Source organism: Neovison vison, chromosome 12 (assembly GCF_020171115.1).
Source record: "Neovison vison isolate M4711 chromosome 12, ASM_NN_V1, whole genome shotgun sequence".
Lineage (NCBI taxonomy): Eukaryota > Metazoa > Chordata > Mammalia > Carnivora > Mustelidae > Neogale > Neogale vison.
In genome coordinates this window covers 101,197,624-101,219,024 of record NC_058102.1, presented here as the reverse complement: position 1 = coordinate 101,219,024, position 21,401 = coordinate 101,197,624, and the positions used below count along the sequence as shown (strand labels likewise).

The 21,401-nt window shown below is 59.5% G+C and overlaps 3 protein-coding genes across 3 annotated transcripts; 1 reads left to right on the top strand and 2 right to left on the bottom strand.

The window, feature by feature from the left end:
* The first annotated feature begins 656 nt into the window (after window positions 1–656).
* NDUFA4L2 (NDUFA4 mitochondrial complex associated like 2) lies at window positions 657–2,931 on the top strand. Its single transcript, XM_044227164.1, has 4 exons — window positions 657–823; window positions 1,192–1,280; window positions 2,027–2,087; window positions 2,189–2,931. Exons 1-4 carry the CDS (start codon window positions 767–769, stop codon window positions 2,243–2,245), a joined length of 264 nt encoding a protein of 87 aa, XP_044083099.1. The 5' UTR covers window positions 657–766; the 3' UTR covers window positions 2,246–2,931.
* Window positions 2,932–3,105: 174 nt separating this feature from the next.
* SHMT2 (serine hydroxymethyltransferase 2) lies at window positions 3,106–8,087 on the bottom strand. The gene is made up of 12 exons (XM_044227163.1): window positions 7,957–8,087; window positions 6,755–6,952; window positions 6,175–6,254; window positions 5,796–5,996; window positions 5,442–5,523; window positions 5,184–5,306; window positions 4,918–5,057; window positions 4,406–4,571; window positions 4,116–4,215; window positions 3,874–4,029; window positions 3,685–3,792; window positions 3,106–3,571 (listed from the first exon to the last, which is right to left on the bottom strand). The coding sequence occupies exons 1-12, from the start codon at window positions 7,987–7,989 to the stop codon at window positions 3,444–3,446; spliced, it is 1,515 nt and encodes a 504-aa protein (XP_044083098.1). The 5' UTR covers window positions 7,990–8,087; the 3' UTR covers window positions 3,106–3,443.
* Window positions 8,088–10,878: 2,791 nt separating this feature from the next.
* NXPH4 (neurexophilin 4) lies at window positions 10,879–20,320 on the bottom strand. Its single transcript, XM_044228208.1, has 2 exons — window positions 20,141–20,320; window positions 10,879–12,455 (listed from the first exon to the last, which is right to left on the bottom strand). Exons 1-2 carry the CDS (start codon window positions 20,195–20,197, stop codon window positions 11,601–11,603), a joined length of 912 nt encoding a protein of 303 aa, XP_044084143.1. The 5' UTR covers window positions 20,198–20,320; the 3' UTR covers window positions 10,879–11,600.
* Window positions 20,321–21,401: the final 1,081 nt, after the last annotated feature.

Here is a 21,401-nt window from a genome sequence, read left to right as displayed (position 1 = left end):
CCTCCTTAGGGGGCTCCAACTTCATCTGGAGGGGACTGGACGTAGGCAGAGCAAGCAAGTCTATCAAAGCCCCAAACTTCGACAACTGACTTAACTCTATCCTGAACCAGGTTTAAAATACACCCGGCTCCCCTGACCTCTAAACACTATTCCAAGCCAACCACAATACAACTTGGAGCACTACCCAGGGCTAGAGGAGCTGGGGCTGCTTTAGTGCTGTGGCTCTCTCTGTCCCTCTCCTCCTCCCACTACACTTTGTAGGGAGACAGAACTGGGGCCTTATCTGTGAGCTCTAGAGCTGTCCGGGAAGTGCTTCCGATGCCATCACTGGTCCCCAGGACCCTCCAGGTCTCACCCATGAACACCACCCCTGCACCTGGCTTGTAAGTCTCTCTGTCCGGCTGCCTGTCCCACGGTGAGTTCCTCCTTCTACCTCTGGATCCTCCCTCAATCAGTCTCTTGCTCAAAGCCTGTGTTGCCTTTCTCTGAAACCAGTTCAAAGCGCCAGGTGTGATGGTGTCCCCCAGACCAGGGTGCGGCCATTGGGAGGAATGCCAGATCAGAAAGCCCTCTGCTTAGAGACACTTCTCTGGCTCTGAGCTGGGAACTGCGGGAGGAAGAGATGAGTGGGGGTGGGGTGAGCCTGCTGAAGCGGGCCCCGCTGGGCTGGGCTGGGCTGGGCTGACCCCTCCCCAGTCGGGGGCGGGACCCCAGGAAGTGCGAGTTAGCAGAACCGCTGGGGAGCATCAGACGGTGGAGAGGCGCTATGGCGGGAACGAATCCCGGGGCCCGCTTCTACCGGCAGATCAAGAGACATCCCGCGGTGAGTTCGGTCCCCAGAGCCACTGTACTAATTCCTAACTCTCTCGCTTCCCTGGCTGCCCCTAAATCTCTCAGTACCCTGTCCCTTGCCCAGTTCCCCAGTGCTCCTGGTCTTTCTCCAGCGTGCCCTCAGTCTATCCCTGCAATATGCCCCGCGTCTCTTGAATCCACCTGGGACCCACTCGCTGTGGGACGAGGGAGACGAAGCCTTGAGATGTGGTGTGGGAGATTCCAGGTCCTCTCTCCCAGACAGGAGGGAGTGCCAGACCCGGGCTAGGGTGGGGGCAGGGGCGGGTGCTGGCAGAGAAGACAGTAAAGGGACTGCGGGGAGGAGGCTGACCCCTAAAGTGCCCTCCGTTTTCCCCGCAGCTCATCCCGATGATCGGCTTCATTGGCCTGGGAATGGGCAGCGCCGCGCTGTACCTCCTGAGACTCGCCCTGCGCAGCCCCGACGTCTGGTAAAGGCCGGGTCTGGGACGCAAGCAGAGGGCCTGGGTGAAGCAAGGGTAGGGCAGGAACGCTAGGGCCTCTCAGGAACCGTGCCAGTGGGTGGTCTCATCAGGGATCCCCAGGGCGGCGCATTTGCGTGTGCGCCGCGCGGCAACTCCAGGCTGGAGCCTGCTCCTGCCCCAGGCGGCCCCGGCCTGCCCTCCCATCCGTCCGGCCGACCGACCCGCTTCGGGCTGCGGAACCCGCACTGCTCCCGGCCCGGTTGCTATGGCGACATGCTCAGCCGGTGGGCAGCCTTTGGGTACCTCCACCTCCCCGCCTGAGTGCTGGGGGTGTGGCCGGGTGAACTGCTAGGGGAGCCTTTGGGGCTAGAGGGGTACAGAGAGTCCCAGCCCCACCGAGGTCGGTCGGGGTGGGCCATGGGGGCTCTCCAGCCAGAGCCATGAGCACCTCAGGGGTAGAATTGCAGGCGCATCAGGAAACCCCAGCCCCTCAGGATCTCATTCCCAACGCTCTGCTCTGGGAGGGTGAACCTAGAGTGGCAAGGAACAGGTGGGAGGCCCTGGGCTGGGTTGTCAGTCTCTCACCTGGCCCGAGCCTTCCTGTTTCACCCCTGTCAGTCTCTGGGAAGTAGCCCCCGCCCCAGGATAGGACGGGTGTGTTGGGGGTGGTGCAGAGACTCTTTTGTCACTTTAGGCTCCTGGGTCCTAGCTTTCAGAGAGGAAACCCTCACCTTCCCCCTCCTTCTCTGTAGCTGGGACAGAAAGAACAACCCAGAGCCCTGGAACCGCCTGAGCCCCAATGACCAATACAAGGTACCTCCTCCATCTGTTCATCTTGGTCCCAGGACCACCCTCCCCACCCCCAGGCCACGAAGGGATGTCTGGGGCACTCAGTGCCCCTTTCCCTCCTATAGTTTCTTGCAGTTTCCACTGACTATAAGAAGCTGAAGAAGGACCGGCCAGACTTCTAAGCTGGCTGGGGTGCCTATGAGAAGTAAACCACCATCAGCCGGACGACTCATTTCTTCCATTCTCTGCCCCCTGCCCCCAGGGCGCCACTCTAGCCACCCTGTCCAGCTGCTGCTTACACAGGCTTAGTTCCCACAGGAGGGGAGACGGCTCCCCACCCCCTTCCCGTGCTCCCTCAGCGGAAGCGCCTCTGACCCTCCGTTGGAGTCCCACGCGGGGGGAGGAGTTAGGAGGGCGGGCAGTGTGTTGACCCAAAAGGCTCCAACCAGCCCCTCTGCCCCCCTACTGGGGCCTTGCAGGGTGTGGCTCAGGCTACGTGTTGAGCGTGGCCAACGTGAGCCAAGAGCAAGCGAGGGCCTCTTGGTGCCAAGTGACGTGGCGGGCCCCACGTTAGCCCAGGCTCTGGTTCCCGTGCAGGGGAGGTGCTGCTCTGGCTCGACTGGGCTCGTCCCCTGCCGTCCCCTGCCGCCCAGCCCGCCCTGGATGAGGCACCTTCGCCAGGGGAAGCTCAGCGAGAGCTCCTCCCCGAGCCTAAGCCCACTGATTCCCCAGCCAACAGGCATCCCCTCCCTGCAGCCTTGCACCTGGGCCTCCCCCTGCCATCCTGCCCCTCCCTTGCTCCCCTCAGTCCCCTGGGATCAAACAGAAGCAGCCGTGGGCAAAATACAATTTCATTTAACAAATTGAATTTGCTGCGCCTGCTAATCACGTCTGGTGTCGGCTCTGATCAGAGACAGAAGGAGGCTGCGGTGGGGGGTGGGGGGGACGGTCCTTGTGGTGGGAGGGAAGGGAGGAACACGTGGAGGGAGACAAGTCACCACCGGCCCAAGGGACCCCTCCCACAGTAAAAGGACAGTTCAAGGCAGGTTAGCATTTTATTAGATTAAAAACAGAAAGATGGGTGCCTTCCCACCCTTTCCTCTGGCTCACAAGGGCAACTGGCCTCTCTTCAAGTAAAAGCAAGGAGTCTGTAACACTGAGATAATGGGAGAGCTCAGGGCAGAAAGCCCCAGGCCTCCTCCTTCTAAGTTTAGCAAAAAGAAATCTTCTCAGCTACAAAGTTCAGAATGTAGCTGGGTCTTTCCCTAAGAACCCTTCCCTCCTCCAGCAAAAAATGGAAAGATAGTCACGCTCCTCTCCATTGGTCCCAGTAGGCAGAACAATAAACTTCAGTCTGTGGGCCTCATTTCCTAAGGGGCCTCAGCGCTCATCAAAACCAGGCATGGGGAAGGCCCTGGCAAACTGCTCCACTCGTTGCCTGAGGTCGGCCAGCCGATGACTTGTTTCTGGGTCCTTGAGCAGGAAGGATTTGAAATCCTGAAGTTTGGCTAGAGGGGGGATAAGGAAAAAAGCGGTCAGAACCCCAGAGAAGCCTGTGTGATCAGCCAGCAGGACGGACGGATAGCGAAAGGCTGGCTCGGCCAGGGTCGTGCCCACTCACCAGTCTTGCTCTTCACCTCCAAGCCAATGCTGACACCTTCATCTATGAAGTCCACAACTCTCCGAAAGTCATCCTCGCGGAACTGTCGAGAGGTCAAGGCTGGGGCCCCTGGGAGAGACACAGAAGAGGGTCAGCACAGTCCAAGCCCACCTGGTAGCCATCCTTCCTCCCTCAAAGCCCAGGTCTCACCGAGCCGCAGGCCCCCGGGTGTGATGGCACTTCGGTCTCCCGGACAGGTGTTCTTGTTGGCTGTGATGGAGACCAGTTCCAGCACCCGCTCAGCCCGAGCTCCATCCAGGCCCTTGGGCCGCAGATCCACGAGCACCAGGTGGTTGTCGGTGCCACCTGAGGGGAGAGACGGCCGGCAGGGGGAGGTGAGTTCTAGGCCTCTGTCTGAAGCTGCAGAGGCTCTCACCCACCCGCTGGCTCACCAGACACGAGCGAGTAGCCTCGCTCTAGCAGGGCATCAGCCATGGCCCGAGCATTCTTCAGGACCTGCAGGGCATACTCCCGGAACATGGGGGTGCAGGCCTGCAGGACAAGACAGGAGCACCTGGAACCCCGAGCACCACCCCTCTGCCCTGCCCCCTTCAGCACAGTTGTGACTCCATTCTTGACCCCACCTGGGCACTTCCCTGCTCTCAGCTCTGATTCCCTCAGCATGGAGCAGGGTCTAAGGCCCCAGGCCCAATGCCCTCCCCCCAAGAGTCAGCTCCCCAACCTGCTTTAGGGCCACAGCCACTGCAGCAATGGCATGGTTGTGGGGTCCTCCCTGCAGGGATGGGAACACAGCAAAGTTGATTCGGTCCTCAAATGTGTAAGGGATCTCCCGGCCAGTCTTGGGATCCACAGCCCGCGTCCCCTTCCGGTAGAAGATGAGTCCTGACCTATGTGGGAAGTGGGTGATCAGAATCAAAGCTGAGAAGAAAGGACAAGGGGTGGGGAAAGCAGAGGAAGCTGGCTGGCCTGGGCCCCCTGTGCTCTGAGAGTCCACCTCAGCTGAGCTGGTGTGCAGCCGAGCCCAGTGGTTAAGGAGAGCAGCCCTTCGGGCCCACTCCCAAATCCCCCAGCAGGGAACCACCACCATGGACAAGACAAGGAGAGTCATCACACACTGAGGAGTCTCTGGGGCTTCAGGTGGGAATGAACCTCTTTGGGATGCAGCCCAGCCATGCCCTGGGAAAAGGGCGTGAAGACAGGGAAGGACGAGGCCCGACTTCAAGGAAGCCTGACCTGGCGCCTCGCAGGGTCTTGTGAGTGGTGGTGGTGACAACATCTGCATGCTCGAAAGGTGAGGGGATCACCTTGGCCGCCACCAGGCCACTGATGTGGGCCATGTCTGCCAGTAGGTGCGCCTTGACCTCATCACACACCTAGGCAGGTACAGAGACGGGCCTCAGCCTGGGGAGGGCCCACACAGGTCTCCCCAGGTGGCCCCCCTTCCAGAAGCTCCCCACTGCCTCCCTGGGATGTGGCCAGCATGCCAGCCCTCCGCCAACCTCTCTCATTCGGGCGTAGTCGATGAGGCGTGCATATGCACTGGTACCAGCTATGATGAGTCGTGGACGGAAAAGTCGGGCTGTCAGTGCCAGCTGGTCATAGTCGATAAGGCCAGTTTTAGGCTGCGTGGACAAACGAAAAGCTGAAGCCCTGAGAAGGAAGCAGGGCAGCTCACTCTTCTCCTTGACCCTGGAGGCTGCCCAGGACTCCCACCCCTCCCCATCCCCAGGAGAGGGCCACCAGGGCCCAGCACTCACATTTAGCTTGTAGGGCATGGACTCAAAGAAAATGGATGTGGCTGAGACCCGCTTGACATCAGACATGTAGCCATGAGTGAGACTAGGAGCAGATGAGAGAGATCAGAGAGCTTCAGAGACGAGTAACTCCCAGACTTCACCACACCCTGCCTGCCCAGCTCCAGAGGTCCCTGTCCCTGGAACGCTGCTCCAAGCAGGCACGACCCTCCCTGCTCGGTCCACTCTGTGCTGAGCACTGGTGACTGGGGTCTTCTCGTCCTCATCCACTGACTTGCACGGCAGGACATATGGAAGATGTTCAGTAACTCTTTTCCTAGGCTCACCTAAGCCAACACCCATCCCATCCATACTCACTGGCCCCCGTCGGGCAAGTCTAGCCCCATGATTCGGTCATGAGGCTGCAGAAGGGCTGTGTAGGCAGCCAGATTAGCCGGAGAGCCCGAGTACGGCTGGACATTGACTCCCCACTGCACAGGATCCAGGTCAAAGGCCTCCAAGGCTCGGCGCTGACACAGCAGCTCGATTTCATCCACTACCTCTGCTCCTCCATAGTATCTGCCACAAGATGGGGATGTATCAGGGCACACAGAAAGGGTCCTGGTATCCCCTGCAACCAGCGGCAAAGGGCTGGGAAGGCCGCTCCTCTACACACGCTGGGAGGGTACAGGCAGGTGTCCCCCACAGGGAGCACCATCCCTGAGGCTGCCTTCAGCCCTCTGGCGCCAGCCCTCACCTCTTGCCAGGATAACCCTCCGAGTACTTGTTGTTGAGACAGGACCCCAAGGCCTCCAGCGCAGCTCGGCTGCAGAAGTTCTGGGGTGGGGGGGGATTGGGGAGTTAATGTCAGAAGGTACTGAGTCCCCTTCCCTGGAGCCCCCCGCAGCCCTTCCCTGCCAGAGCCCCAGGCCGCAGGGAGGGAGCTGGGTTCTAGAGAAAGCTCTGTTTTTTCATTCAGCGTTCCTGGTCAGACCTGAAGAAAGCAACCTGAGAAACCCGGCTGCTGGGATGGATGTCCCCTGCAAGGCCACCTGTCCAGTCGAACCTGTACTTCCAGGTTCCTCTTCCCTCTTGGGAAGGGGAAGGGACCACACTAGATTGCAGGGGCCCTGGACAGTTCTGAAAGCTAATGTCCCCAACCCCTAATCCAGACTGGCCCTGCCTTCTCTTCAGAGGACAGTAAGAAGAGGAGGAGATAAGGCCCAGCAGGAAGGCCTGGAGTCTGAAAGGGAAATCTGGAGAAAGAGCAGTATGATGACCTATTACTTCCTGCACGCATTGTGGCCCATGCCGTGGTCCCTCTCCCCAAGCCCCACCTCTGAGGCAATGAGCTCCAGGCCACGACACTGCCTGTCCTTCTCCCTCTGCAGCAGCTTCCACATCTCAGGGTCACTGTCTGACAGACTCTCCTGGCCTGTCCATCCCCTGGCTGCTTCTCCAGTGTGGGTCTGGGCCACCTCACTGTGCTGGCACCGGACGGCCATCCTGACCAGCTGACCACATCTCTGCAGAGGCTAGGAGAGGAAAAACCAGAGTCAAAAAACAAAAACAAAAACAAAAAACACAATCATCCAAATAGTCTCCCAGCAACCCTCAGCCATGCTTATCAGGCTTTCTGGCTCGAAATCCAGCAGTCAGTGGTCCAGCAGCCTTTTCCAATTCTTGCCACCCACACCTCCGCCTTCAAACGCCAGTTCCAGAGCCAAGGTTGAGTTCAATGTCCAGGGGGTGGTTCTGATTTGGTCCATTTACTTCACCTCAGAATTTCCCTCCAGCTTTACCCATGAACCACTCTGCAAAGCCAGAGGGCAAAGTTTGTCTCCCAGAAGCCTATGCCTCTGGAACTCAGAGGCAGTCCACTAAGGTTCCAGAACCTCCCCAACCCACAGGCACAAAAAGGTCTTCCTGCAGGACCTCCATGGCAGTCAGGTGGTTGGAGGCTGAGTTGGCAAGGATTTAGGCAATAGGCTGCAGAGGTAGTTTCCAGAGCAACAGAGGTGGCAGACACCTTTAGCAGTCTCTGGGGGAAAGGTGGATGGGGGGAGCCTACTGGAAAGCCAAAGCCACATCCTGCCCTCTGTGCCCTCCATTCTTCCATGTCCTCCCAGCCCACAGAGTCAAGGGACTCCTGATGTAAGTAGTAGGGCCGGGTTGCATCATCTGGAAGGCTGGAAGCTAGCAGGAAAAGACTGGGCTCGCCGGTCCAGTCCAGGAACCCGCTCATTCACCAAGGGTCCACGGGGCATCTGGTGCGGTTCTCTCCCCTAATGCCACGTGAAATGGGTGATCGCAGGCCCTGGGGCGTCTGGTTGCCGGAATGGCGAGGGGCCCCAGATGCTCCGCGGGCACTGGGGTCGGAGGAGTTCTCAAGGATTTCCTAGTTGCAAGTCCGTTCCCCGAGGACCAAAACCACGTGCATGAAAAACCCAGGAGAACCCCAGAGTTTGTGAATGGGAACTCGGGTAGGAGGAGCGCTCGCTTCCTATTGGTCACCCAGTATCCGAAGCCCCGTTCTTACCCGAGTCGCCCAGAGCAAAGAGAAGGGCAGCATCGCAACCGGAGGTCGCAGGAGGTCCAGCCACCAACTCTGGCGGGGGCAAAGCAAAGGGTAGGAAGAAGACTGATCCGAGAGCGCGTGCGCGAGAACGGCCCGAGAAACCACCGGATTAAGGGAAAGGAACTACGCATGCGTGAGGCCGCCCCTTTATGGTCTGTTGGGAATTGTAGTTTTTTTTTTTTCTCCTTCTTCCTCTTCAGTTCCCCATTTGCAGCCCATAGTCAGAGGCTCTTGCCTGAAAGAAAAGAGATCCAGTGCCGCACCACCTCCTCGTTGTCCTCCACTTCTTAGTGGGGGTATATCCCCGCCCCGTTGTTCAAACAGCAGCCATTTATTGGTGCCTCCTGAATACCTAGATTATTAGGTTCTTTGAAAATATAAAGATTCCGGGGCGCCTGGGTGGCTCAGTGGGTTAAACCACTGCCTTCGGCTCAGGTCATGATCTCAGGGTCCTGGGATCGAGCCCCGCATCGGGCTCTCTGCTCAGCGGGGAGCCTGCTTCCTCCTCTCTCTCTGCCTGCCTCTCTGCCTGCTTGTGATCTCCGTCTGTCAAATAAATAAATAAAATCTTAAAAAAAAAAAAAAAAAAAAGAAAATATAAAGATTCCTCTTTGAGCTAGAGAGCGGCCGTGCCCTGGAAAGCTCCCTGGCTTGGAAGGGTGAGACCTGAGTTCAAGTTCCACCTTTGGGACAAACTAGCAAATTAGCCTCTCTGGCCCTCAGTTTCCTCACTTGTAATTCAAAAACAACATGTAGTGAGGATTGAGTGAGACTCTGTATGTAAACATGCTCCCCAGAGCTCTGGAATGAATCACCGTCCCCTTATCCTCTGGCTACTCCATGATTATCTCCTTCGCCTGCGACATCCTGGAGCTGACTGAGGCGCCCCCTCCTGTTGCTGCACTTGTTGAATCTTGCTATCTGCTGGCTCCAGCAGTCAGTGAGCTCTCTTTTATCCCTGGGGCTCTAGATCCTCAGAACCAGACAGGATCTTCCTTTCAGCCTGACTTCGTCTGGACTCATCCTTTGGGAGAGGGAATCACTGACCCCTCTAGAAGTAGGTCCCCAAACCTCGGGATCAGAATTGGCTGGGAAATGTAATATAAATATATGAGTGGGAAACTTCTCTTCCCTGGTTCTAATTCAGTGGATCTTAACGAGCAGACATTTGCCCACTCATGGTGACAGTAAAACCTCTCCTCAGTGATTCTAATAAGCAGTGATTTTGAGAACCATCTTCTTACTTAACAAAATGACACATTCATTCATTCACTCATTCACTCATTCAACAGACATGTTGCACTCCTACTCTGTGCCAGACATGCACATCTCCTAGCCTTGGAGATACAAGAAGAGATCACTGACTGCTGGGACATCAAGAGGTGAACAAGTAATAAAATGCAACAAGTGCAGTGATGGGCAGGGGCAACTCAGCTCCCAGAGGTCCAGATGTCCCAGGGGGAGGGCGGGGAGGAGGAGAAGAGGATGGCTCCGGAGGAGGCAGTTTGTGAGTCAGAGGAAGAGGAGAAGGACAGTCCGTCACAGAACATGTTGACATGCAAAGTCTCATTTAATCTCCAGGACATGCTATTTTATTATTGCCTTTCAAGTGAGGAAACTGAGACCCAGATGGGCTAACTTGCTTATTCTGAACATTCCCACTTGGCTCTCCTACCAGGCTTCAGAAGTCCCTGCTTTGCTCTAACCTTCCCTCCCACTCAAACTTCAGGTGTTCTCAGATTTTCCAGCAATAAGCCCTTGGTTAGGGTTCTCCTTCCTCCAGTCTCTGACCTAGAACGAACTCCCACCTCCCTTTTCCTTTCAGCTTGAGTTCTGTTATTCACCCATCCACCCACCCACCCATCCACCCATCCATCCCTCCATCCATCCATAATTTATTTTCCCCTCAGCGACTTCTCACTCTCAGGCACGTCTAGGTCAGACTCACCTCTGACTCAGTTTCCTGCTGGAACCAGTGGGCAATTCCCTGGGGAGTACTGCACCTAGCTGAGCCGGTATTTTGGCCCAGGACTCAAAAAGAAAGAAGGCAGAAGACCAAGTGTCCAAGTGTCGAGGTGTGTTCTGTGCCTCAGCTTGTCCTACCCCCTCCCTCGCCCCAGTCAGGGGTCCCCAGGGGAGGGGGGCGGCTGAGCTCGAGAACTGCTAATGAAGCCGCAGCCAATTAACGCCCGGGCCAGAGTTGGGGGCGGATAAAATTAGCAGCGGCTGCGGCAGGAGGGAGCTGGAGGCGGGGGTGGGGAGGGTGGGCAGCTGGCTGAAGGGGGCCTTGTTTGCAGGCGGTGAGCGGCGACGACGCGGCCGGGCTCTCCAAACTCGCGCTCGTCCCTTCCCCCACCCCCTCGTCTCCGGCCTCCCTCCCTGTCTCAGCCGTCTGCAAACTCAGCGCCCACGAAATTAGGAAGGAAAAGGAAGATCGATGACTCCAGATGCCGCAAACACCGTTCCCCCTCCCCCCCCCACCTGCCACCTCCCTCCAGCCCCTCGGAGCTTAGCAGGTTGTCGGCGCTCTGCCTACGCTGTCCCCGCGACTTCATCCCATTTCAAGGCCTTATACCTCCTCCCCCAGGTCATCTCCAGCAGTCCGCTGGTAGTGCCCTCTCAGGTCTCCTCCCCACTCGATCTGCTGCGGCTTCCCTGCGTCCACCTCGGGAGAAAATCCTCACCTTAGTCAGAGCTCCCACAGCAAGGGTCGCCCTCATCTCTCCCTCATCTGGTCTTGGATGACCTCCAAGGTGCTAGCTCCATCAATATTTGCCTCAGTTTCCACCAGCCGCAGAGGGAGGAGGCCCTGGCCAGGACGCTGCTCCCTCCATAAACCCACACCACCACCCCTTCCCTACAAAGGTCTCTCACACAGACACGTATTGGATTTCACTTTATTTTGTTCCCTTTCCCGTCTGTTGGGGCATAGAAAAAATATCACCAAGAGGAAGCAGCTGGAAAGGGGCAGGTGGAGCAGGACTGCAGGGATGGAAGGGAAGTGGGCAGAGGGCAGGGGCCCAGTCCATCGCCTAGGCCCAGGAGTTCTGCTTCCGCTACCCTAATTAGAGTTTGGGGGGAAAGGCGGACAGGCATACCGGCAGGCAGAAGGGGTTGGGGATAGGCCGCAATTTATAGGCCTCACAGTCTTTACGTGGGGACAGGGTGGAACAGGAGGACAAGCGCCTGGGGGTAAGAAAGGGTGCGACGAGGGTGCCAGGCCAGACGTCATTAAAGATGAGGACAAAGGGAATGTCCAATCCAGCGCCCAGGGGCATGAGGGGGACCCACTGCAGACATGAGGGACGCTGGGACATCCTCCAAGCCCCATCTATTCTAGACCTGTGCTCTTGCCTCTCCACTTTGGGAGGCAGCGGAGGGGCTACCTCTCCCCCCAGCCCCCCGCCCCTGCCTCGTGGGCACTCCCCATAAGGAAAGGGTGGACCTATGACGGGTGACTGACTGTCCCCGGGAGGGCTGTTCCTTTGCCCTCAGAATGGAAGGGGTGAACACGGCCACAGGAGCTGCGGGGCACAGGGAGGGGTCTCACTTAGGGAGGCCGGGGTTTGGCGGGAAGCTTAGGGCCCCGGCGAGGGCGAGGGGAGCTACCCAAAGTAAGGGTGCTCACTCTGGAAGTTATAGTCTGGGCACACCTTCTGCACCAGTTTGTAGTCAAAGCTGAGGAAAGAGACGAAGATGCAGATGACTTTGAAGGGCTTGGCGCAGAGCCAGGCAGCCTGGCTCTGCGTGTGCTCGGTGAAGCACACCTGCGATGGGTCGTACAGGCACGGGCGGTGCTTGCGCGCGCGGTTTGTCTTCTCATACTCCACGTGGCAGTTGAAAGCGCGAGACTCTTTGGCCCCGGGCACTCCCAGCGCGCCCCCGAATGGGCCCGCCAGCGCGCCCCCGAGGGTACCGCCTAGCCCCGGTCCCGCAGCCGCTATTCCCAGCGGGGGCCCCAGCCCAGGGAGAACCCCTTCCAGGGCCAGCGTAGACTGCAGCGGGTGGGGGGCCGGCCCTGGCAGCCAGACGCCCCCGAACTCGACCCGCTTGGAGGGCGGCACGATACTGACGCTGAGGTTGCCCAGGCTAGACGAATTGTGGCGGAAATACACGCTGAAGGTGCCGTTCACGTGGTCCACGATCTTGCCGGTCACCAGCAGCGAGAACTTGAGGGTGTGTACCCGGAAGTAGAAGTCCCCCCAGCCAAAGATCTTTTTGGCGCGGGCCGCTTTGATGGACGGCTTCCTCTTGGTGCGCGGCGCCGGCAGCGCCCCCGCCCGGGCCAGTGCCCCGGTGTGATTAGCTGGCCAGGCCCAGCTCCAGGCGCGGGCGGTGCCCAGGCCGTGGGAAGACCTGGGCACCGGGAGCTGTTGGCCAGGGGCGCCCCCTCTGGCCGCGGCGGGGCGCAGCTCCAGGTACTGCGGCCTCCCGGACTCTGGTATCTGGGCATTGACAACCTGTGGGCGAAGGGAGAGCAGAAAAGAGAGACTCTGGGGTTTTCCTTGGCCATCCCTGGACCCTACCACCCCCTACCCTACCCGGCCCCTTTTCCCAGCCGCTGCGAGCCCAAAGGGAACTGGACGGTCCACGGTCAGTGGTTCCGGGCCGTGTACTGGTGTAGGCCTGCAGCCCTTCCAACCTCTGTGCTCTTGGCCAAGTCACTGACCCGTTCTCAGTTCCCACATCTGTGAAATGACCTGAGAATCCTTGTGTTCCAGAGAACTCCAGTGTGAGCTGAGGAAGGCAAAAAAGCCAAAGCCCTCGGGGTTGGATTAGGGAATGGAGCTGTAGACGCCGCTGGCTGGGTCTGCCTGGAACCTGCTTGGTTCCAAGTAATGGTGGAACGGGGAGGAGCTGGACTCAGGAAGGCCAGGCCGTGGGGGCTGTCAACATCCAGCATCAAGAAAGAAGTGAAGACCTTCCAACTTGACCTCTGCCAAGGCTTTAGTCTCTGCCCAGACCTCAGCCTCTACTGCCTTGTAGGGAGGGGCCCGGGAAACTGGCGGAGCAAGAGCCCTGGAGGGTCTCACGGCTGTGGGTTGAGGCTGGGGGCCTACACGGGCCCCCCTCTTCTCCTCCAACACTCTTACTGTGGGGGAGGCCACCTAGTGGCCCTTCCCTGGGCTTGGAGGGGGCTGGAGGACCGCCCGTGCCCGCCCTCACCCGTCACCGCCTGTCTCAGGTGGCTGCTGATCTGGGAGACAGCGCGGGCGCGAATACAAGATGGATCGAGAGGCGGGAGCGGCCGGGCCAGGCCCCGGCCATCAATTATCCGGGGCGGGTGGGGTGGGGTGGGGGCTGGCCAGGAGAGAAGGAGACGTGTGAGAGCCAGAGGAGGAAGAAATATGGAGCCGCTGCTCCAGCGAGGGCAGCGGGAGGGAGAGGAGCCGGGAGTGTCAGAGTGTGTCAGTCAGACTGTTAGCTGTGGCCAGTTTGTGTGGCCCTTGCTGCGGAGGTTTCAGATTGCTGGGAGGGAGTAGCGCGGGCATCATCCTGGAGTGGTGGTATGTCTGGCAGCCCTGGGATGGTTGTGTGTGACCGTGTACCTGGAGTGATGGTGTGTGGGAGAGTATGTGTACGCGTGCACGCTCACACTCTGTCTCAACCTGTGGTTGTGTGTGTGTGCCTGCCTGTATCAGTCTGAGGGGCCTGTGTGTGTGTGTGTGTGTGTGTCTGCTTGTGGTGCTGGCTGGTTGTTGTGTCAGCCTGTGGGGGCTCCGTATATATGCCTGGATTGTATGTGCCTGGGTTGGCTGTGTGTGTCTGTGTGTTGATCTGAATGAGGCTGTCTATCAGTTTGTGGTGGTTCTGTCTGTGTGACTGGTGTGGTTGTGTGTCTGGGTTAGCTGTGTCCAGAGGTGTTACTTCTCCTGTGTGAGCTCCTATCACCCTCTGTCTATGAGTTAAGCTCTTTCTCAAGGGTGTGTGTCAGTATGTCCACAATAATAGAACAAGTGCGGTGTGTTCTGGGGGGGGGGTGCATCTGTGTGAGTTGTATATGAATGGTCTCTGGCGGGTTCCTCATTGGCCTACAGGCTGAGCTTTGGGTAGGTAAAGAGGCCTGGCAGCATGGGTGCCCCCTGTGTTTGCACATACCCTGTGTACACAGCATGAGTCCACAAGGGACAGGAATGCCAGAGTCAAGCTGCTGGGCTAGAATCTCCACCGCCTGGTCCCCATCCCCGCAGCACTGCGATCCCGGGTTATTAATGCTGCCGCCACCCGCTCGTCATACATATTTATCGCCCCCCTCATTCCTCCTCCCGTCCATCCCTCCTCCCAGCTCAGGTGAGGGGGGCGGGGGCGGCAAGAGTGATTGACTCAGACAGACAAGCTTGAGCTGGCAGCTAACACCGGGAGGGTGGGCTGGAGAGGGATAGTGGGAAGGGTCCCAGGCCACACTGTTGAGGGGGCAAGACAGACCTCCAAGGAGGTGGGCTTGGAGAGGTCAGGGCCTGAGCCTCAGGTCCGTCACTGGAGGAAGGGAGTGCATAAAGCTTCCAGGGAAGGTCAAGGAGGGGGGGGAGTCATTTGAACTCTGACTCCTAATCTCCTCACCCCTCTAGGTCCAACACTGCCTTTCCAGGGGCATCCATCAGTCCCCAGTCACCTGCCCTTATGACCCTGAATACCTCTGAGACACCCCCTCCCAGTGCACCCCTGCAGCACTCATAGTCCTGCACCCAGCCCAGGACTTGTCAGAGGCCGCTTCAGACCTACGACCCCTCACAGGCAGGGGCTGGGAGAGGAAAAAGGTTTGGCTGGGTGGTGAGGGGTGCTGGGGGTTTCCCCCCTCCCCCACGGCCCTGTGATCCCCGACAAATTGCTGTCTGCACTTCTCTGATCCTGGCAAATCCCTGGGCTTTGGGCACCCACACCCCCACCCGCTGCAGGAGACTGCCAAGATAAAAGGGAAGAGTTGGGGGGGCGGCCAAAGCGACCTTGGGGGGAGCTCGGACAGAGAGGGGGTGAGAGTCTGTGAGGAAACGAGCCGAGAAATGGGAACATGGAATAAAATAAAATCAAATCCTCCCTCTGGCTTCCTCGCTTGCACGCTCTCTCCCGCTCTCTCTCTCTCTCTTCCTCTTTCACTGTTTTTCCATCTCTCTCGGAGACTCTTCTCTGAGTCCCTCACTCTGTCTCGAATTTTCTCCTTCCGTGATTCTGTTTTGCTCCATTTCTGTCTGTCTCTCTTGGTTCTTTCCCTCTATCCTTCTGTCTCCATCTGTGGGTGCGGTGGGAATGAAGGAAAGCAGGGTGATAAAGGAGCCCCTCTTTCCCCAGATCCATGGTGCTGTCCCTCCCCCTCCCTGACTGAGAGTGGGAGCAGGGTGTTGTCCGAGGAGGGGTCCCCCTCGCTCCAGAGCTGGTTTAATTAAGCTAATTGGGCGCGGTGACATTTGCCGAGGGGAGAGGCTAGTCTGGCTGTTGGCGCAGGGGCGGAGGTGCTTGGTGGCGGGCGGGGGTGTGGGTGTGGGTGGGGGGTGCTCCTCACCGGGCGCCTCTAGGCCCATGCGGGGCGGGAGCCCAGCCAGGAGCGCTTTGCCCCTAAGGCAGTATGCCCACGCAATGGAGGGGAGTTGAGGCTGCCTCTTGCTGCTGAACAAATTCCAGTATGTGTGTTGGGGGGGGCTCTTTCAGGATGGGACTGGGGGGGTAGGGGGGAGATTCAGGCTGTCGGCCCCCCAGCCGCATTGCAGGGCGCACCTCCCCCAGGCCTCCAGACCAGTCCCTGGCTTCTTTCCGCCAGCATGGGTCAGGTGGCGCCGCTCAGGATTCCGGACCCAGGAAGGGAACGGCACCCTGTGGTTGGGGAAGGAACAGTGCTCCTCCAGGCCCGGGTTGGGGAAGGGCAGCGAATTGCGTATTAAGCCCTTGTACCTAGCAAGGGGTGGGGGTGGGGGCCACTGCAGACAGGGCGGGGTGGAATAGACAGGGTCCAGTTGGGAACCAGGGACAGAGAGGGGGGTAAGGACAGAGGTGGGTGGATAGGATAGGCTGGGGTGAGGGCTGGGATGGGGGGACTGGGGTTTGGGACTTGGCAGGCACAGGTATATGGTGCAGAAATAAGGATGGAACAAGGATAGGCATGGAAACAGGGATGGAGAGGTGATCATACATGGTGGACAGGCACTGGGCAGAGACAGGGTATGTAGATGGGGAATGAAGGCAGGAAAAGAATGGAATGGAAACCAAAATGGGGATGAAGGAGAACAGGGATAGTGGTTGAGGAATGGGCACTGGGATGGCAAGCGGGGCTGAGATGGGGTAGGAACTGGAAGATGGGGATGGCGAGCAGATGGGGACAGGAGCAGAAATGGGGGATGGGGAATGGTTACTGGGCAGGAACAGGGGTGCTGAGGGATGAAAAGGCCCAGGAAATGAGGATGGCAAATGTGAATGGGGACTGGAATGGGCAATGGGGGACAAGGAAGGAGACAGGGGACAGGGACGGAGACAGAGCTGAGGACAGGTATGGGGGACAAGTCAGAGGAAAAAGCAGAAGACGGGTAGGATTAGGTTATGGGAGGGGGCCAGGCAGGTAGAAGCGATGGTAGCTCCTTCCAGACCCCACTATAGCGTGAGGGGGCGGGGACCGCTGGTGGGGCGGGCTCTGCCCTTGGGCCGGGCACCCCCTCCCCCTCAGCCCCGCCTGCCCGCCTGCTCCAGGCCTGCAGCGCAAGGCTCACCGTTATCTGAATTTTGATTTTATTTTATTTTATTTTATTTCCCTGCTTCCTAGAGCCGGCGCGGTCCCCCCGGGAACGGCCGCCCCCCGCCCCCCGCCCCGCGCCTCACTTTATTATTGCAATAAATGTGCCTATAAAGGCGCGGGCTCCGGGGCGCGGTGGTGGCGGTGGGGGGAGAGCCGCGGAGCGGGGATGTAATTTCCCGAAGCCGGAGCCGGAGGGGGAGTGGGCGGGGTGGAGGTGGAGGAGGGGCAGGAGAGGGAGAGGGGGAGACTCGCCAATTTCTAGCGCTCAAGGCAGCGCTCCCTGCTCCCCATTCCCACCCCTCAGCTCCCTTTGACCCCACACGCCGCTACTCGCCGCTGCACCCAGCCGTGCTTGAGCCCTGGGACCCCTACCCCATCTCTCCGCGGGAAATGCCCTCTCTCTGTTACCCTGGTCCCTTCCGGGCCCCACCCATGTGGAGTTGCAGGGCTCTGTTCAAAGTTCCCCATCTCCTTGACAATGACTGCATCTCTTGAGCCCTGGGATGCCCCCTTACCTGGTCTCTATCAACATTTAAGTCTCCCCTTCCCAGTGACCTCGCCTCTGACACCAGGGACACTTCATTACCTTGTTTCTGTCTCCCAATTACTTCACCTCTTCCCCAGTTACCCAGTCCTGGATCTCCAGTTCCTCCTGCACCCTCAACCCCATGCCCCTCTAAATTCTCCTTTCCAATGGGTACCTCTCTCATATGTGCAGGCTCTGGCCCAAGGGACCTGTCACAGCGCCCCCCTTCTCCTGTGCCCCTGGCCCAGCTGCGTCCCTTGATTACCCCCAAATCCCCGACAAGGCTCTGGGCCCTCACCCAGGCTGCGCGTGCCTAAGTGGCCCAGGCAGAGATTAGGTGGGGGGCTGGAGAGGGGTATGAGGCAGGAGCGGGTGGCTAGAAGCAGGTCTGGGGCCCGCCAGCGCTGAGAGAGGCTCACTTGGGCCTAATCCTTCCCTGAGGCAGGATAGAACTGGAAGATCCCACAGGGCCCCGCCCCTGCCCTCCCCTAGCTAATTAGTAATTAGTGATTAGTGATTAGTGACTATTGATCGCCTGCTGCTTCTCCCAGTAGGCAGCTGCTTTGGCAAGGGGTGGGAAGACAAGAGATGAATGGAGAGAGGAGTCAGAGACCTTATCAGAAAGATCCTGAAGAAGGTCTGGCCAAGAGGCCTCAGTCCCAGGGGCAGCAGAAGCCCGGTGTCAGAGTCAGAGTCCCAGGCTCCGGAAAGGGAGGCAGGTGCCAGGGCAGGGGCTGGGGCCGGGGGGTGGGGGTGGGTGGGTGGAGAGGCAGGGTTAGTGTTGGACAGTTAGGGTTTTCCAAAGAGCTACCTTGTCATCTGTCCCCCACCAGCCCCTTACCGTGTCAATATACTCCCAGCCCCCCGCACTGAGACAGCCCTGAGAGAGAGAGCACGCGTGCGTGCGCGCGCGCGTGAGCGCACACACACACCACACTCAGATACATGAACACATCCTGAGGCTCACAATCCCACACCCACACTCAAAGGCACTCAAAACCACAAGCACACAGACATTCACAAAGCCCAGAGATTTACCTCCAGGCAACACATGCACCTCAGCACACAGATGCACTTGGAGATCCACGTTGGGCTATGCACCTGTGCCCACACTGTACCCACAAGTGCACACAAGCACACAGATAGGTACCTGGACACACAAACACTTCTCTACACACACTCTGCCATGCAATTACACATACATACACACCCACAGTCCTTCCATGTGTGTAAACACTGATTCTCACACGCACACAAACTGGACTAAAAGGCAGATACACTCGCCCCCACTGCCTCCAACACGGAGGCCCACAGCTGCAGCTCTGAGCTAGATCCCCATCGTTCACATCCTCACGCTTACTCTCCTTCAAGTCTCTACCAGATGTTTCATTCCCCTTCAGGGGGCGAAGGAAATTAAACCAGATCTGTCCACAGGGGAGTTTATTTGATGGGGAGAGTGGAGAGAAGAGTGGGGAGGAAGTACAAAGGAGGGGCAGGGGACTGAGATCCTTACCTCCATTCCCCCGCAGGCCTTCACATACACAACTGGTTTGTGGGGCCCAGGGCCCCTCCTGTAGTAGTCTAAGGGCAGGGCTGGGCAGCCAGTGCAAAGGGAGTTCCTGCCAGGGGAAGCAGTCTTTGTGGAGGGGACCCCTCTTCCCATATTCCAGCCCCTCAAGGTCACCAGGCGCATTTGGGAGAATCAGGAAGCTCAATCACCAGCTCCTCTAGGACAGTGCCTACCCTGCTGGAGTTGCTGAGTTTGATTTGGCTGAGCAGGTGGGGCCCAAGTGTTGGCAGGGGAAAGGCAGGGGGACTATACCCCTTCCAGACTCCACAGGGGTTAAGGGCTGGGGTGCAAGAAGTAGGGGTTTAGGAAGCTACCTGCCTACCCCCAAGCTAGGTAAGTCACAGTTAGGGTGCAGGAAACAGAAAAGTCACAGGCAAGGAGATGATGAAAGGAGTCGGGGTCCAGGGCCTATGCCCCCACTGTGGGGCACAGAGAGGGCACTGTGAAGCAGGCTGTTGTACTCACCCCTTCAAAGCCAACACCACACACCACAGTAGCTTACACACGCACTCTGGACTGGGTGCCCCAGACACATGCACGCACACAGGTGCACACGCTGACCCCCGCACTCCACACCAGCATATATAAGCACACCGTGTTCAGGAGTTGAAGCCTTCAAGTTGGGAGGGAGGCAGATCAAATCAGGGCCTCCTCAGCCTCGGTCCTCGCCCCAGAGCCTCGGGAAAGAGGCAGCCGTGAGATGTGGAAGCCAGAAGAGCACAGGAAGAGAGACTCCCCTTCCAGACAGCCCCCACCCTCATCAGCTGGGCGCGAGAGAGGGGTGTGTCTGTGAGGTTTGTGCAGGGGAGAAGGTGTCTCCGCGGGAAATGTGATGGGAGATTGTAGCCAAGTTCGGCCGAATCTGTGTGCGCGCGTGTATCGGGTCGTGTATGCTCACCTGGCATTGTGACAAGTGCAGAGAAGAGAGATGGGAAGGAGAGGTGGAGGGGTGGAAGGACAGACAGCGAGGAAGGCGAGCGACGTTGGCGCGGAAAGACGGCAAGGCTGACACCCTGCTGGCTTGTCTGTCTGTCTCGCACTCCCGCTCAGTCTGGCGCACTCGCGGGTCGGGCTTCGTCCCCTCCCCCGCCAAGCAGGGAGCCAGATCCAAGTCGGGCCTCCACCCTGGCACCCACTCCCAACCCTCAGCCAACTTGGGCCGGGAGAGCGCCCGTCCTAGGTCGGGGAGTCTGTCTGTCCGCATCCGCCGCGCGGCGCAAAGTTGGGACTCTCCGCGCTAGGGGCGGGGCGAGCGCACGGAGCCCCTCGCACTCTGGGACCTTTGCGTCCCGGACCCCCGCGCTCCCGCTCCAGCCCGGCTTGCCCTTACCTTCTTCAGGAGCCACGGACCAAAGAGCAAGAGAAGCCATTCCGGGAGCAGCCGCATCTTCCCGGGCGGCTGAGCGGGGCGAGTGGGACGGGTCCCGGGCAGGCCGGAGCCGGGCCTGGGGGCGAGGGACCCTGGGCTGGCGCGCCGTGGGGTGGCTGCCGGAGCGGCGGGAGCAGGCGGCGCGGCCCGCGCGGACTGAGCGAGAGGAACCGATCTCGGCGCTGGGGGCGGGGCGCGGGCGGGGGAGAAAGTTGGGTCGGACTCGGGCGGGCGTGCGGGGGGGCGGGGCTCCGCGTCGCTCCAATCCCCGCCGCGCCCCGCGCGCCCCCTCCCGCCCAGCTGGGGGCACCGAAGGTGACTTTCACCCCGACACGCCCCGGACACGCCCCCGGCCCAGGTGCGAAGCGCAGAGGGCTGCGGGGCCTAGGGGTCGTGTACCCGAGAGGCTAGGTCTGTGCCCTGATGAGGAATGGGGCAGGGTGTGGGGCCCGAGGCTCCGGGACCGTGTCCTCGAAGGGGTGCACGGCGGAGCCGGAGCCCGGAGAGGCTCAGCGGCCCCACAAGACCTGGGTCCCTCGGCGCTCCGGGCCCCTTCTAGGCTCCAGGCTAAGGTGGGTCCGGGGCAGGAGTAGGGCAGGGGCCTCGGTGAGGGCGGGCGGGGCCTCGGGCGGCTGCCGCCGCGCGGCGCTGACGGGGATGGATGGGCGCCCCGCGGCTCATTCGGCCCGGAGATGAGAATCATTGATCACGGACGGAAACCCCATCACGTCTGTCAATAGGGCTGACAAACGGCGCCCGCTGCCCCCACCTCCGCCCCCAAGGCACCTCCGAGGGCTCCGGACCCCTCTGCTGGACCGGCCGTTCACTTTTGCCTCTCGCCTCCCACCTCTGACCCCCACGCGTCCCAGAGAGTCCCTGCTGGGGGGTGGGGTGGGGCAGGAAGTCCCCTCAGCGCCGCCTGCCCAGCCTCTTGGTGCAGTCTCTATCCCTTCCCTTCCACTGTCCCATCTTTCACCATCAGCTCCTCTCAGTCCTTGTCCCTTTCCTTTTCCGTCTCTGCCCTTGTCTCTGTCCCCAGCCCCAGCCTTGTCTCTGTCCCTATCCTCTTGGCTGTTTCTTCACCAGCTTGGCTCCCTCCTCCCCCTAGTCTCGCTCTCTTCCCTGCCCAGGGAGTCTTCAGCTGTCAGCTGTTGCTATGCACTGAGGCTGTGGCTGAGGTTGTGGTACGACCGACACCTAGACAGTGAGAGATGGGGACAAG